This window comes from Mastigoproctus giganteus, chromosome 6, assembly GCF_048544385.1.
Source record: "Mastigoproctus giganteus isolate SK-2022 chromosome 6, ASM4854438v1, whole genome shotgun sequence".
Classification (NCBI taxonomy): Eukaryota; Metazoa; Arthropoda; class Arachnida; order Uropygi; family Thelyphonidae; genus Mastigoproctus; species Mastigoproctus giganteus.
This window is the reverse complement of record NC_143580.1, coordinates 233,804,434-233,819,067: the sequence shown is the minus strand read 5'-3', so window position 1 is coordinate 233,819,067 and position 14,634 is coordinate 233,804,434. Positions and strand designations below refer to the sequence as shown.

The following is a 14,634-nucleotide window of genomic DNA, read 5'->3' as shown; positions in this document are numbered from 1 at the left end:
GACAGCTCATGTAGTTTTGTTAATGATATACAGGAAATTTTGCCAGTGGGAATAAGTAAGTGTGATTATGCTGTATAAGGCAATGGTAAGGCTACATTTTAAGTATTACATACTGGTCTAGAAGCCTCATTTCAGGAAGGATGGATCTGTTGGAATGGATGCAGAGAAGAGCAATGAGATAAGAAGGGGGGACAAAAAGAATACTCTTACTAAGAAAGACTTCTGTTCTGAAAATTGTAACATCTAGAAACAAGGCACCTGCAAGGATATCTGATTGTAGGATGTTTAAAGCTCTGAATGGATTTCTCGTAATCTGCCTTCGCCTGCCTAAACTCCTTTGTGACTTGATTACAGACTAGCTTATATCTGCCATAGGCTTCTGTTGTTGTTATTTGGTTTTTAGGAGCATTAGCAACTAAGACCATATTGCTCCAGGGATATGCAGTAGTCATTCTCTGACCTTTCTGCATCCTCTGTATTTGGTGGTTACGGGCTTGAACCCCGGTCTAATCAAGAAGCATGTGCTACGCACTGCTGCTCCTGCCCACCTGGCTATGGAGGCACCTAGGCTTCTGTGTTGCCTGATAATTTATATGCATTTTTCTTTTCTGCCTCGAGCTGGACAGACTTACATCTGTTGTTGTGGAAGTTGATAACGTAAATAAATTTTACGAGTGATTTTACGTAAAAGATTTTTGGAGTGACCGGATGGGCGAAATGGGAAGGATTTTTTTTTTTTTTTTTTTTGGCTTATGCTGTATAAGCTTGCTTTCTTGCATCATATGCCTCAACTAATGCTAATGCTAACAGTATTTAGAAAAAATGAACAGATGGGCTGAGAGGTGGCAACTGAAGTTTAAGTTTGACAAATGCAAAGTACTGCATATTGGTAGAAGTAACCCCAGAGAAATGTATCAACTGTGTGCTACTACCCTTAGGGTAGTGGAGAATGAAAAAGACCTGGGGGTAATTGTGCAGTCAGATATGAAGTTTTCTGAGCAGTGTAGACAGACTGCCAGAGCAGGTCATGGGATCTTGTCAATGATATAGAGGAATTTTGCAACCAGTGATAAAGAGGTAATTATCCCCTTTTATAAGGCATTGGTCAGGGCATACCTTGAGTACTGCATACAGGTCTGGAGGCCTCATTTTGGCAGGATGTAGAGCTGCTGGAACAAGTACAGAGGAAGGTAACAAGATTGGTGAGTGGAACCAAGGGTTTCTCTTGTCAAGAAAGGCTTAAGTTCTGCAAATTGATTTAGCACCACCTCATAGGTGCTTAGTCTGGAGACTAGGCACCTATGAGGAGGTGTATAAGGCCTTGAATTGTTTAAGCAAGGTCAATGCTGATGTGATTCTTCCTCTTGCTCAGATTATGCACCTGAGGTGGCATAAATTCAAATTGAGGAAAGATAGTTGTAGAGTAGATGTACCAAAATTTGCTTTTAGTCAGTGGGTGGTTGATTGCTTGAACAGGCTTCCATCCACATTCCTGACCTTGTGGAAGTTGACAGCTTAAATAAATTGCAAGGCAGAACTAGACGGACTTTTGGAGTGAATGGGCGAGTGAAATGAAAAAAATTTTTTTTTTTTTGGCTGATGTTGTATAAGCTTGCTTTCTTTAATCATGTGCCTCTACTAATGCTAATGCTAATTTTCTTTCAACCAGTGGGTAGTACTGATTGTTGGAACAAGCTTCCATCTGGAATTGTTTAGTTTGAATGAATTTAAGGAAGAACTAGACAAAATTTTAGAGCAGCTATATACAGGTGAGGTAATGCAGCAGTGGTGTTTTTTTTTTTTTTTTTGTTGATGCTGCATAAGCTTTCTTGTTTGCATCATTTGCCACTATTAATACTAATACACTCTCAATGACTTGGCTACCTTTCTGTAGTACTGTGTTTCTTCTTCAGGCCTTACAACAAAGGAAAACTTACAGTTGCAGGAGAACCAATAAAATCTATTTTTCATTGGATTCCACTAAAAATAACTTAAAAACTATGACCATTTTCCTTTACCCTTGACAATAGTTATATCTTTAAATAAATCTCACATCAATACACTTTGATCACTGCCATCTTGTTGTTCCTGCACCTGAAAATTCTTAATACATGAAGAGTCATTTTGATAATCAGATTAAGAGCATTGCTTTCTCTCTTTGCCTTTATAACATGTTGGTGTAGAAAAAGTCATCCAGTTAATCTAGAAATTCTGCTTCTGAGTGAGTGGCCAACTCCAAGTTCCAGTCAGTATCTGAAAGGTTAAAATCCCCATGATAAGACATTCTGATTTACTGATCCACTCTGTTTTACTGTATAGCTGTTCATTGTTCTCATCATAGTCATGCCTGTAACCCTGCACTTATTTTTGTTTTCCTAGTGTTTATGTCACACCAGACTGACTCAGTGTTACATTGGCAATCCACAATAATTGGGTGTACTGTTTTAGAATCTGTGCTTCTTAACTTTGAGCATACCCCCACTTGTCCTTTCTGTACACATTGTATTTGTCATATTCAAATACTCCATCCACATTCCTCACCTATGTCACAGTAATACAGTGTTTCTTATTTCCCTATAACACTGTTTGAATAATTTCTTGTAATATCAGCTTGTGTGACTTAAACAATACTTGAAATTCATCAAATTTATTTACTGTGCTCCTAGTAATAAGTAAATATATATGTGCTTCTTCGTGTATCTTTGTAATGCTGACACAATCCGCATAATTGCTTATTCCATGTGGACTTCCAGTTGGTCTTATAATTTTCCCCATCTTGCTTTCTAGACTGTCTCTCCAAATAGAAGCATTGCAAGAATCACTTTTGCCTCTGCTTATGGCTACCATTAAACTGTCAGTCTGATTATCTCCCCAAACTAGAAGTTTTCCAACCTCTAACATTGTCCATAGTTTTCCATCCATTTTTCCCTAAGAAAGTTTTTGGCAAGAATGAGATACCATGCAGGTTGGGACTCCTGAAGCTTTATTTTTTTTCCCCCAACTGGAAAAGCTCAATTAAATGATAAAGATGATGACGTTAAATTATAGAATGGGTTTTTCAGAGGAATATTTTTAAAAATGTTTTACTAGCATGCATCATTATTCTTTAAAGCATTTAGCTTCACAAAGTGACTCTTAAAGGGGGATAGCTCATCCAATGAAAGTTCATTCATTGATTTGACCATTATTCATAACACATCTGAGGTGTGACCACTAGCTAATGGTTGCACCTCATATGCATTGTATAAACTTCATGAACAGAAGTGTTACATGATTTATTCTGGCAAATATAGTTGGATAAAATTCATATATGTTAAAATAAAACTTGCTAATTAAAAATATGAACTTGTACTTGTATCTAAAAATATATTTAAAAAACATTTTTGAACCATATTTGCAGGATGTGGATATCAGATTTATTGAATATATGCCATTTGATGGCAATAAGTGGAAGGATAGCAAAATGGTAACATATTTTGAAATGTTACATGTTATTCGTAATCATTGGCCAACAATCGAAAAGGTTAATGACAGTCCAAATGATACGTCTAAGGTAAGCTATTTTTCAATACTTACCTTTTGAAATTAGAATGGTGTTTTTAAAATTTCATATCCTGTATCAAACCAAATGTCAGGCTTAGTTGTGTTCAACAGTTTTTTTTTATGACCCATTTCTTTAAAGAAGCATGCAAGACAAAAGAAACTATTTGAATTTTGTTTCTTATTATATGTTGACACCATGTGAACATAAATAGTGTTTTATTGGTTTTTAAAGTTATCCTAACTTTTATTTCATGCATAATACACACATGTGCACTCACACACACAGCCACTTTATTGAAAAGCCCTTTACATGAAAGCATTTTCATATTCCACGATATAAAGCAGTTAGAGATATGTAGGATTGCTGCATGTGTGCAATTCAGTGCAAGAATAAGCAAGACAAAAAAATGTTTAAATGACTTTGAATATGGCATGGTGATCAACATCAGATGCCCTGTTATAAGTATCCTAGAAACTGCAACCTTGCTGGCATTTTCTTGTATGACTGTACCTTGTGTGTATTGAAGATCCACTAACCAAATAACATCCAGCCAATGGTGATCTTATGGTCAGAAACACCTTGTTGATGTGAGATGCTAGGGGAGGTTGACATGACTTGTGCAGGATAACAGAAAGTCATCAAATAACAACCCAGTACAATAGTGATAACTGAAGAAGCTTTTCAGAATGCACAGCTCGTCATACCTTGTCATGGATGGAATTTGCAGCCAATAACTGAACTGGATTCCACTCCTTTCAGTAAAAAAACAAAAGTTTAGTTATAGTGGACTTGGGAATGACAACACAGGATAGTGGAGATTGTAAAAACATTGTCTAATCTGACAAACCCACTTTATGCTGTTTAATACTAATGGGAGGGCTAGAATATGATGAAAATAGTGCAAGTTCATAGATTCATCCTGCCAGGTGTCAACAATGCAGTGTGGTGGTAGTGGCAACATGCACATTAGGCATTTTGATATGAGTGGGGAAACATTTAAATGCCGGACATTATCTGGTAATTGTTTCCAACCAGGCACAACCCTTCGTGGCTGCATGTTCTTCCAACTGCAAATTCTTTCAAGAGGTTAATGTGCTATGTCACAAGACCAGAGTTAAAACTTACTAATTGATAACTTCTGACATTTCATAGACACAGTTAAGACTAAATGCTCTTGTTTGTTTAACATGGGTTCAAGGGCTCACCCCTTGAAAGCTATTTAACTCAAAGTTAATAAGTAATTTAAGTTTACTAAAATTTAACACATCTTTCCAGTCTCAGCTCTTGAAGCCTTTTACAAGAATTGTTGAGAAGAGTACAAGAGTTACTTTGATCCATATCATCAGATACCTGAACCTCTATGATATTAGCAAAGACCCTTGCACCACCTTTCTTCAAATGTATTCCATCTCTTTATGCTGCTCAAGGAACATACATTCCATCTCTACAAAATAGATTTCTTCTGCCTGTAAAGTGGATGCTGCACTTATAAAAAATTTTTCTCTGCAAAAGCCTTGTGTGCTGTTCAAGTCCTCAATTAATCTACAAGGATTTTAGCAATACACTATGCTAAAATCCTTGTAGATTAATCTGAAGATTGTATATAGATTAATTGTTTTAGCATATATGCTAAAACCACCTTTCCTGTTGTACTGGTCAGAAATGCAGGCACAAATTCATTATGGTCTTACTCACACCATTTTTTAGTATGTCCTTATACTTATCCAGCATGCTCTCAGTTTGTATAGGCTTAAAATCATTAGTCCCCACATGAATAATAATATTCTCCTTATTATCTTCCTTAAAAACTGGCAACCTGTTGGTAACAGCTCAATTGTAGCTCCCAGCAGACACACACCCTGGCTCTAGTCCACGTATCCTTATTACAAACTTATTACATATTTCCCTGACAATGATGTTAATATTAGCATTAGCATTAGTAGAGGCATTTGATGCAAAAAAGCAAGCTTATGCAGCATCAGCCAAAAAAAAAAAAAAAAACCACTTCCACTTCATCCCTTTGTTCGTTCAAAATATCTGTCCAGCTGAGCCTTAAACTTATTTAGGCTATCAACTTCCACGACAAGGGATGGAAGTCTGTTCCACCAACCAACCACCCGCTGGCTAAAGGCAAATTTCCGCACGTCTATCCTACATCTGCCTTTCCTCAATTTGAATTTATGCTCTCCCAGGTGATTATTCTGAGCGAGAGGAAGAATCCCATCAGCATTGAGCATGCTCAAACCATTCAAGGCTTTATACACCTCTATCAGATCACCTCGCTGGTGCCTAGTCTCCAGACACTGTAATTTGCAAAACTTAAGCCTTTCTTCGTAAGAGCACCCATTTGTTCCATTCACTAATCTTGTTGCCCTTCTCTGTACTCGTTCCAGCAGCTCTACATCCTTCTTGAAATGAGGCCTCCAGACCTGTATACAGTACTCTAGATGTGGCCTGACCATTGCCTTATACAAGGGAATAATCACCTCCTTATCCCTGCTAGAAAAATTCCTATATATAATTGACAATACACCATGAGCTACTCTTGCAGCCCGTCTGCACTGCTCAGAGAACTTCATATTTGCCTGCACAACCACCCCCAGGTCATTTTCATTCTCTACCACTGTCAGTGTAGTACCACAGAGTTGATACGTTGCTCTGGGGTTGCTGTTTCCCATGTGTAGTACTTTACATTTGTCAATGTTAAACTTCATTTGCCACCTCTCAGCCCATCTGCTCAACCTTTCCACATCCTGTTGCAGCAGCATAGAGTCAGTAATGTCCTTGACAACCCTGCCTACCTTTGTATTGTCTGCAAACTTCGACATTAAGCTTGATATACCCTCATCAATATCATTTATGAATACAGAAAACAATAATGGACCCAACACTGAGCCCTGAGGGACTCCACTAATAACATTAGTCCACGATTTGCACATTTGCACTTCTCCAGTCTGTGGGTACCTCCCCTGAGTCCAAGGAAGCTCTCATAATTATGGCTAAGGGTTTGCTTACTTCCTTTGCTGCCTCCTTTAATATAACTGGATAGATCCCATCCACCCCGGGTGCCTTTCTTGTGTTTATCTTCAACAGTTTCTCCTCCACTTTACTCCCAGTTATTTCAAGATTCTGTAGCTTACTGCTAGAGTTGAATACACCTCTGGCATTCCCCTCGCTGAATTACTCCTCATGTGTGAATGTCGATGCAAAATATTCATTCAGTTTGTTAGCTACCTGAGCAGGATCATCAACAGTTGACCCATCGATATAAAGTGAACCAATCTGATTCATCCCTTTCCTTCTAGAGTTTACATAAGTAAAGAACTCTTTGCTGTTTTTCTTTGCATCCCTTGCCAAAGATTTCTCGTAATCTGCCGTCACCTCCCTAACCTCCTTTGTAACTTGGTTACAGATCAACTTGTATCTATCATAGGCTTCTGTGTCACGTGTTAATTTGTATCTATCCCATGAATTTTTCTTCTCTGCCATATGTCTCATTAGTTCATCTGACATCCACTTAGGCCTAAACCTTGAACAATATTTCTTAGTTGGTATGTAAAGCCTAGTAGCTTCCAAGATATGTTCTTTGAATGTTTCCCATTTTGAATTTGCTGTTGGTAACATCATCAGTTGGTCCCACTGTATAGAATTTAAAGACTGTCTCAGTCCATCGTAGTTGCCTTTACGAAAGCAATAACCCTTCCCTTTACCTTTAATGGTCGTTACCTCTTTGAGTAAATCCCACTTCAGCACACTGTGATCACTGCCACCTAGTGGTTCATTTACCTGCAGATTCTTAATGCATGAAGAATCACTACTGATAATCAAATCAAGAGTATTACTCCCTCTAGTTGCCTCCCGAACATGCTGATGTAGAAAACAATCATCCAATAAATACAAAAGCTTTGCTAGTGTGTGAGTGACCAGCTCCCAAATTCCAGTCAATATCTGGGAAATTAAAATCCCCCATTATAAGACTCTCTGATTTACTGGCCCACTCTATTTCCCTGTACAGTATCTTATTATACTCATCAGAGTCATTAGGCCTATAGCACACTCCTACTCTCAATTTTGATCTCCCAATGCTTATGTCACACCAAACTGACTCGACACTGCACTGTCCAGCAATGTCGACTGGCTTCACTTCCTTGGATTTTATGCATTTCTTAACTAATAGCATAACCCCTCCTCCCTTCCTACCCTGTATATCCTTTCTGTAGACATTGTACTCCCCAAATTCCAGTTCTGCATTCGTTATATCTGTGTGACACCACGTCTCTGATATCCCAACAATATCTGCCTTTGATGCTTTGAGCAATACCTCAAATTCATCAAATTTATTTACTAAACTCCTAGCACTGGTGTACATGCACCTATTTCTATTCTTAGCTGCCCTAACACTACCCATGTGTTTACTTGTACCGCAATGATTCCCGGCAGTCTCTGAAATATCCTGCATCTTGTTTTCCAGGCTTCTGCTCATTCCAATAGAAGCAGTGCAAGAATCACTTTCACCTCTGCCAGCGGCTACTGTTAATCTATTTGTCTTTGCCCCCCCAAAGCTAGCAGTTTTCCGACACACTTAACACTGCCTCGATAGCATCAGCAAATATTCTTGCACCCTTTCTATTTAAGTGTATCCCATCCCTGTAGAAGCAATCTCTCCTGTTAACAAGTACAGTCCAGGCTGAAAAAATTTCTACCCCTTGAGCCTTGCACAATCTTTCCAGGGCCAAATTGATCGACAAGGCTCTCATCATATACTCCCTCCTATTGTGTCTGGGCAGAATTGCAGACACTTTCAAATTCAACCCTATTTCACGGCTTTTTTTCAACAGTGACCTGTACTTGTTAAGCAATTCTGCCGGTCTCCTACTCTTGATATCATTAGTGCCAACTTCCTCTCAACATAATATGTTTTATTATGTTGAGAGGAAAGTAATTATCAAAGATATCAAGTCTCTTTATTGAGAATTTAAGAACAGTTTGTTTGATTTGCGGGAATATTCCATTTCATGACTTTCCATGTTTAAAAACAGGGCAGTGTTGGAGTTGGAAAGCTTATATATTAAAATGAGATTATTCATTTTAATTGAAATGTTAAAAGTATCATTTACTTAATTATTTATATAAATATAGAACTTTGTTTTTCTCCTCCTCCCCTGCTAGGCTTATAAAATACCAGGTTGGACAGGACAAATTGGTTTTATTTCTTCCATGAGTGAAAATTTTTGTGGTTCTTGCAACCGGTTACGTATTACAGCTGATGGAAATCTTAAAGTAAGTATCTTTGGTGAGCAATAGGTGATAAAAGTTAATATATCCTGTTTAAAATATACTTTAAATTTTTAAACACAGCTAACTTAGTTAAAAGAATTGAGGTTGAGGGTTGTTAATCACTAGTGTGAGAAGAATTATTCCTTCAAATTAAGGAAACTTTTGAGAAATAATAAAAAATATGAATTATGATGGAAAGCACAGTTATATTTACATGGATCTGTTTAATCTTTAGGAACTGTTATACTGAGAGATATTTAGAAAAATGATAAGATATCATTAATTTTAACTTATGTACATTTTAGTAAATGTACTTTTATTGTCCTTTAACATTTTCTCCCCTTTGAAATTTGTACAGTTCTTTGATGTACTCTGCACATGAGATGCAGATTAATTTATTCATTATACATATTGAAAGCCTTTTAATATTTTAAAATTGTGGAAAGTTGATATCTGTACTCCATATATGGGAAATAACTGGTGAAAATGGTTGTACTTTTTGAAATATTTGATGTGAAATGCTATCTTATTTATACAAGACTGAATGAATATGTCTTGTAATCTGTAATCTTTCTCAAGGATTCCTGACCTTTTTTACTTTCTTGGTTTATTTCTTGCTTATTTACTTTAATTTATTTAGTATTAGTAGCTTATGCAGCATCAGCCAAAAAAAAAAAAAAAAAACTTCCCATATCACCTGTTCATGCTCTCTAACAACTTGTGTAGTCTTCCTTCAATTTATTCAAGCTACTCACTTCCACAACATCACATGGCAGGCATTTTGTTCCAAAAATCAACTAGCCGTTGGCTGAAGGAAATAAATCTATCTATAAATAAATCCACACATCTATCTGGCAACCATCCTTCTTCAATTTGAGTTCAGGCCTCCTCATGTGTGAAGTCTGAGTAACGGAAAGGATGCCTTCAGCATTGAGCTTACTCAGTCCATTGAAAGCCATAAAACCCTCACTCAGATTTCCTCACAGGTGCCTTTCTTGGAAAGAGCACCCTTTTGTTCCCCTCACTAATCTCATTGCTTTTCTCTGAATCCATCCCAGCAGAGCCATGTCTTTCCTAAAATGAGACCACTACAGCTATATGCAGTATTCAAAATATGGCCTAATGATTGTCCTATACAGCAGGATAATCACCTTATTCATTCTGGCAAAATTCCTATATAATTGACAAAATCCTATGGGTTGTCCTAGCAGCCTGTCTGCACTGCTCAGAAAATTTCATGTCTGACTGGACAGTTACCCAGAGGTCTTTTTCATTATTCACTAGCCTGAGTGTGGTACCACATTTGATATATTATTCTGGGATTACTGCTACCCATATGCAGTATTTTGCATTTGTCAATTCTATGCTTCTATTACCATTTCTTAGCTCATCTGCCTAATTTATCTATATCTTGTTGCAGTAGAATACCCTAATTACTGTCATTAACCACCTTGCCAAATAATGGAATGACTTGCTTCTAATACCACATGGCCTACAAAAGATTGCTATATAAATTGTATAAAGCAATCTTTTATGTAGAGCAGTGTCTGAAGCTTTTCTGGAATCTAAGTAAATGTCAAAATTTATTTTTGGTATTCAGTTCCTTTGTTACTGCATCATGTAACCAATTAGATTGATTAGACAAGATTGCCCCTAAACAAATCCATGCTCTGACAGCAGTATAATTGCATTCCTCTCTAGATTGTCCTTGAATTACTTCTTTAACCAGTGACTCCATTATTTTCTCTGTTACCCTTTGATTCTACATTGTGAATTGAGATGTGTTTATATGATTCCAGTACCTAAGGGACCTCCTCTGAATCCATTTTCTGCTCATTTACTTTCATCTTCTAATTGGAATTCTAAATGGTAAGAACACAATCACACTTTTATCATGGACTTGTGGCATATGTTGAACATTATACATATTGATATACTATATACAAGTACATGAAACAAATATATGCATGTTGTGATTCTCATAGCAGTCATATACAAGTGCATTCAAGTTATAAGGGCTCCTAATTTATATTCCACAAATACCAATGGGTATGTATCAATGGCATTGCTTGTATAAAGTGTCGGTTGCATTAGGTGCCTCCCATAATTTTAGTTTTGTTTCTGGGTATCCCAGTCAGCTAAAGGAGGGTGATGTGTAGAGGCAAGGAAAAAACATCACGATCTGCAGTTTACAATAATTTTTAAAAGCAATAAAACATTAATGGAATAAAGTAAAAGCTTCTGAAACATTGGCATAAGATATAATTAGGAAATAGTTCAACAGTTGGTTTTTTTTTATATATATTTTAGCTAAGAACGGAGTAAAAAATTATACAGTATATGGCAAAAATTGTTACACGAACAGCATATATCACATTATAAATTCATCTACTGAGGATATAATGAATCTGGTATACACATTACATCGATAACAATTAAGTCCACTGTTGTGGTTTTAAATCTATGCAGTTATGAAAAGTGGAGTGTATATTACACGGGAACTTGAGATATGAATGTGTAGATTACAAGTAGTTAAATATGAAAAAAGTGGGGTGTGACCTATGGGCTTTGTAGATCTATTATATACATCAATTTAATTTTCTTTTATTTAAGGGCAATGCTACCTAATCTTTGTTTCATTTTGTGAATACTTAATAGTTTTTTCCCAAAATTTCAGCATAAAGCTTAAATAAAACTGATTATAACTGAAATTTTCTTTCATGCATTTGGAAATTGTGGAAATTTTGCTGTTCAAAAAAAGTGTGTGCACTTTTTTTTGTTGTTGATTTTTTTTTTTTTTTTTGGTGTTGAAGGTGCTATGAAGGTGTTGTATTGGGTATAACTTATAATAAAACTTTTAATGTAACTAAGTTATTCTTCATACTAAAATTTTTTCTGTGTCTATGTCAGTTGTTTGCAAAAATTAAGCATTTTTATTTATGCTAGTTTCACAGCATAAGACAGGATCCAATTCTGAAGCTTCCTTCTCTCCCTTTTGTTTTTTGCAGGTATGTTTGTTTGGAAGTTCAGAAGTATCTCTCAGAGATGTGCTTAGATCAGGAGCAACCAGTGATGAACTGCTAAATGTAATTGCAACAGCTGTTAATAGAAAAAAGAAGCAGCATTCAGGTTTGTTAGCTATATTATCATTAAACATTAATTAGTGAGTAATTCCTAAGACATCAAATTATGCAATAATTGAATTAAGCTATATGAGGGGCAGTCAATAAGTATTTACCCTCACCTAGAAATAACATAGGGATCTGATATTGTGTGTGGGTAGTTGGGTGAGTGGGTATCCCCTGACTTATAATGGGGTTCTGTTCAACCAATTTGGTCATAAGTCGAATTTCATACCAAAATATTAAGGGCATATAAATACATAACAGAAAAATAATTCTGTTCCACCTAAGAAGCCTGAAAGGTTTATCTACGGATGAGTAAAATGTTTAGCTCTAGAAGGTAGCTACATAGAGAAGAATGAAATATGCAAGCCAAGTTTCAAATCCCTAACTCAAATATTTCTAAGTGAGGGTAAATACTTATTGACTGTCTCTGTACAAAATGTTCCTCAGATTATATAATTGAACACATTTTTCAATTTAATGTGCACATATATTTATTGCATTTTGTTAAAGAGCTAAAGCTTTACATTAGTTGGGGCATTCTTTTGTTTAATGCTAGCAAGCATCAATAAAATATTAAAATTTAAGAGTACTACATTTCCAACCCCTTTTTTTTCCCTCTTCAAGTTTTAATGAGTGGGCTTAACCTGGCAGCATATAACTTCTGTTCCATAGTCTCCATTACCACTCCCTGAATGAAGGTCAAAAAGTAACGATAAGCTTTGGGATGGTAGTCAATTTTAATGTGACACCTTACTCTGTTGTGTAAGTGTTTATGGAGTTCTGTTCCTTTAAGCTTGGGGCATCCATACTTCAAAACAAATGCATATTTTAAATCTGAATGTTTCGTAGCTATCGTGTCAAGCACTAAAGTTAAGTGAATTAGTTATGTTGATAACAATGACAGCGATGCTAGTATAGTGTAAGTAAGCAAAATTGACATATTATGTTAATGGAGAAAAATATAAACAGAGAGACATGGAGGATGTAATAACAATAACTGGAGTTTTGGCTGTGCTGCATAAATTCTGTTGCAGAAAAGGATTCTTGTTCTTTAAAGTTACAGGAACATGAGCTAACAGCAGTATGTGCAGCTTTGAAAGAAGCAACTACAAATGAATTTCTTAATTTCAGCAAGATTTAGTCTTCTCTTTAGGTTGTTAGTAGAAAAATAATTTTCCATGTTATTTGTTCACAGTAACATGTAAAATTTGAAGTGCTGTTTCTAATCAAGGGGTTTAGTGTCAAATGATGTTAACTACAAAATTGTTTTGTTTGAATAACTTTAGTTTTACTTTATACAAATAACAATTAGTAAATAATCTACAGGGATTACCTTAATCTCTTTATAGGAATGCTTCTTATCCAACTCTCCTAGTCCATCACATAAATTAATTAAATTACAATAAAATTAATAGACTACATTTTAATGTGTTCCATATCGATAGTTACGACACCAACTTAATAACCCGGAATCACCGTTGCAACCATCAGTATATAGGAAAACATTATTAAAACATGGAATGCCAACTCTGAAGCGTTTGCTCTTGACGCATGTACAGAAGCCTCATGTTATTTAATGCGTAAATCCACCCCCCCCCTCCCGAGTAGATTCAATATAAACCGAGTCACAGTCTTTATACGAAATGCTATAGATGAGATTATGCATTTGTTGAAAGGAAGAATTGGAGGAACCCTTCTTTAATAATGTATGTAATTTATTGGTCGGTCTATTAGGCATTCCATGTGTGAATGAGGCACATTTCCTTCTTTTTAATGAAGCCAAAATAATTAATATTCAGCACAATTATAGTAAATTACTTATTGCTGAAATGCTTGAAATGAAACTCCGTAAAAACTCAATCAATATTCGTAGACTTTTTTAATATCAGATGATTGGTCCTATAGATGCATGCGTGATGAGGACTAAATTTCTTTTAAGATACTTGCATATCGGCACATTTTTTAGTTTCATTCTGTCCTGTGAACACGACGTATTGAAAAGTTTCCGTCAAACTTAAGGAGGAAGAAATCTGTCTTCATGTATTTCTTATTTATTTGTTCTTTCTACTATGAGTAAATTTGACATAATGTTTTCTATCATCATGCAACGTGATGGTTGTGTCACAGTTGATAGTTTTGGAGTTGGGTTTGTGCCTCAACGGTGATTCCGGGTTATTAAGTCAGTGTCATAGCTATCGATATGGAACACATTAAAATGTAGTCTATTAATTTTATTGTAATTTAATTGATTTATGTGATGGACTAGGAGAGTTGGATAAACCTTGCTATAAAGAGATCAAAGTAATCACTGTATTATTTACTAAAAGTAACAAAGAATATAGAGATATTAAGCAGATAATAGCTCTTATTATACTAAAATACAAATAACAATGCATATCGTGTCACACAGCTGTATCTCTCTAGTATTTTACAAGTTAGCTTGGACTATAAGCACATTTCCATTTAAGTGACTCTTTCTTGGTTAATTACAAAAATGTTTACTACAAAATGATTTTGTAGTTAATGTTGTTTGACACTAAACCCTTGAAGTGAAACCATAATTTATGACAGGTTTGTAAATTTTGGAAAAATTTTCAGTTGAGAAGTATTCCATAGTCAGAACTACTTTGAGTCAAACTAAGTGAAAAGGATACTTCTGAGTAAGTTTATAGGTTCTCATCATTT

General features: G+C 35.7%; 1 protein-coding gene across 1 annotated transcript in view; it reads left to right on the top strand.

Annotated features, from left to right (window-relative positions):
- Window positions 1-14,634, top strand: part of Mocs1 (Molybdenum cofactor synthesis 1) — a 68,174-nt gene that overhangs the window by 46,376 nt on the left and 7,164 nt on the right. Inside the window, exons 7-9 of the mRNA XM_090376463.1 lie at window positions 3,401-3,553; window positions 8,714-8,824; window positions 11,830-11,950. Coding sequence (XP_090232589.1) covers window positions 3,401-3,553; window positions 8,714-8,824; window positions 11,830-11,950 — 385 coding nt within the window. The remainder of the gene's footprint in view (window positions 1-3,400; window positions 3,554-8,713; window positions 8,825-11,829; window positions 11,951-14,634) is intronic.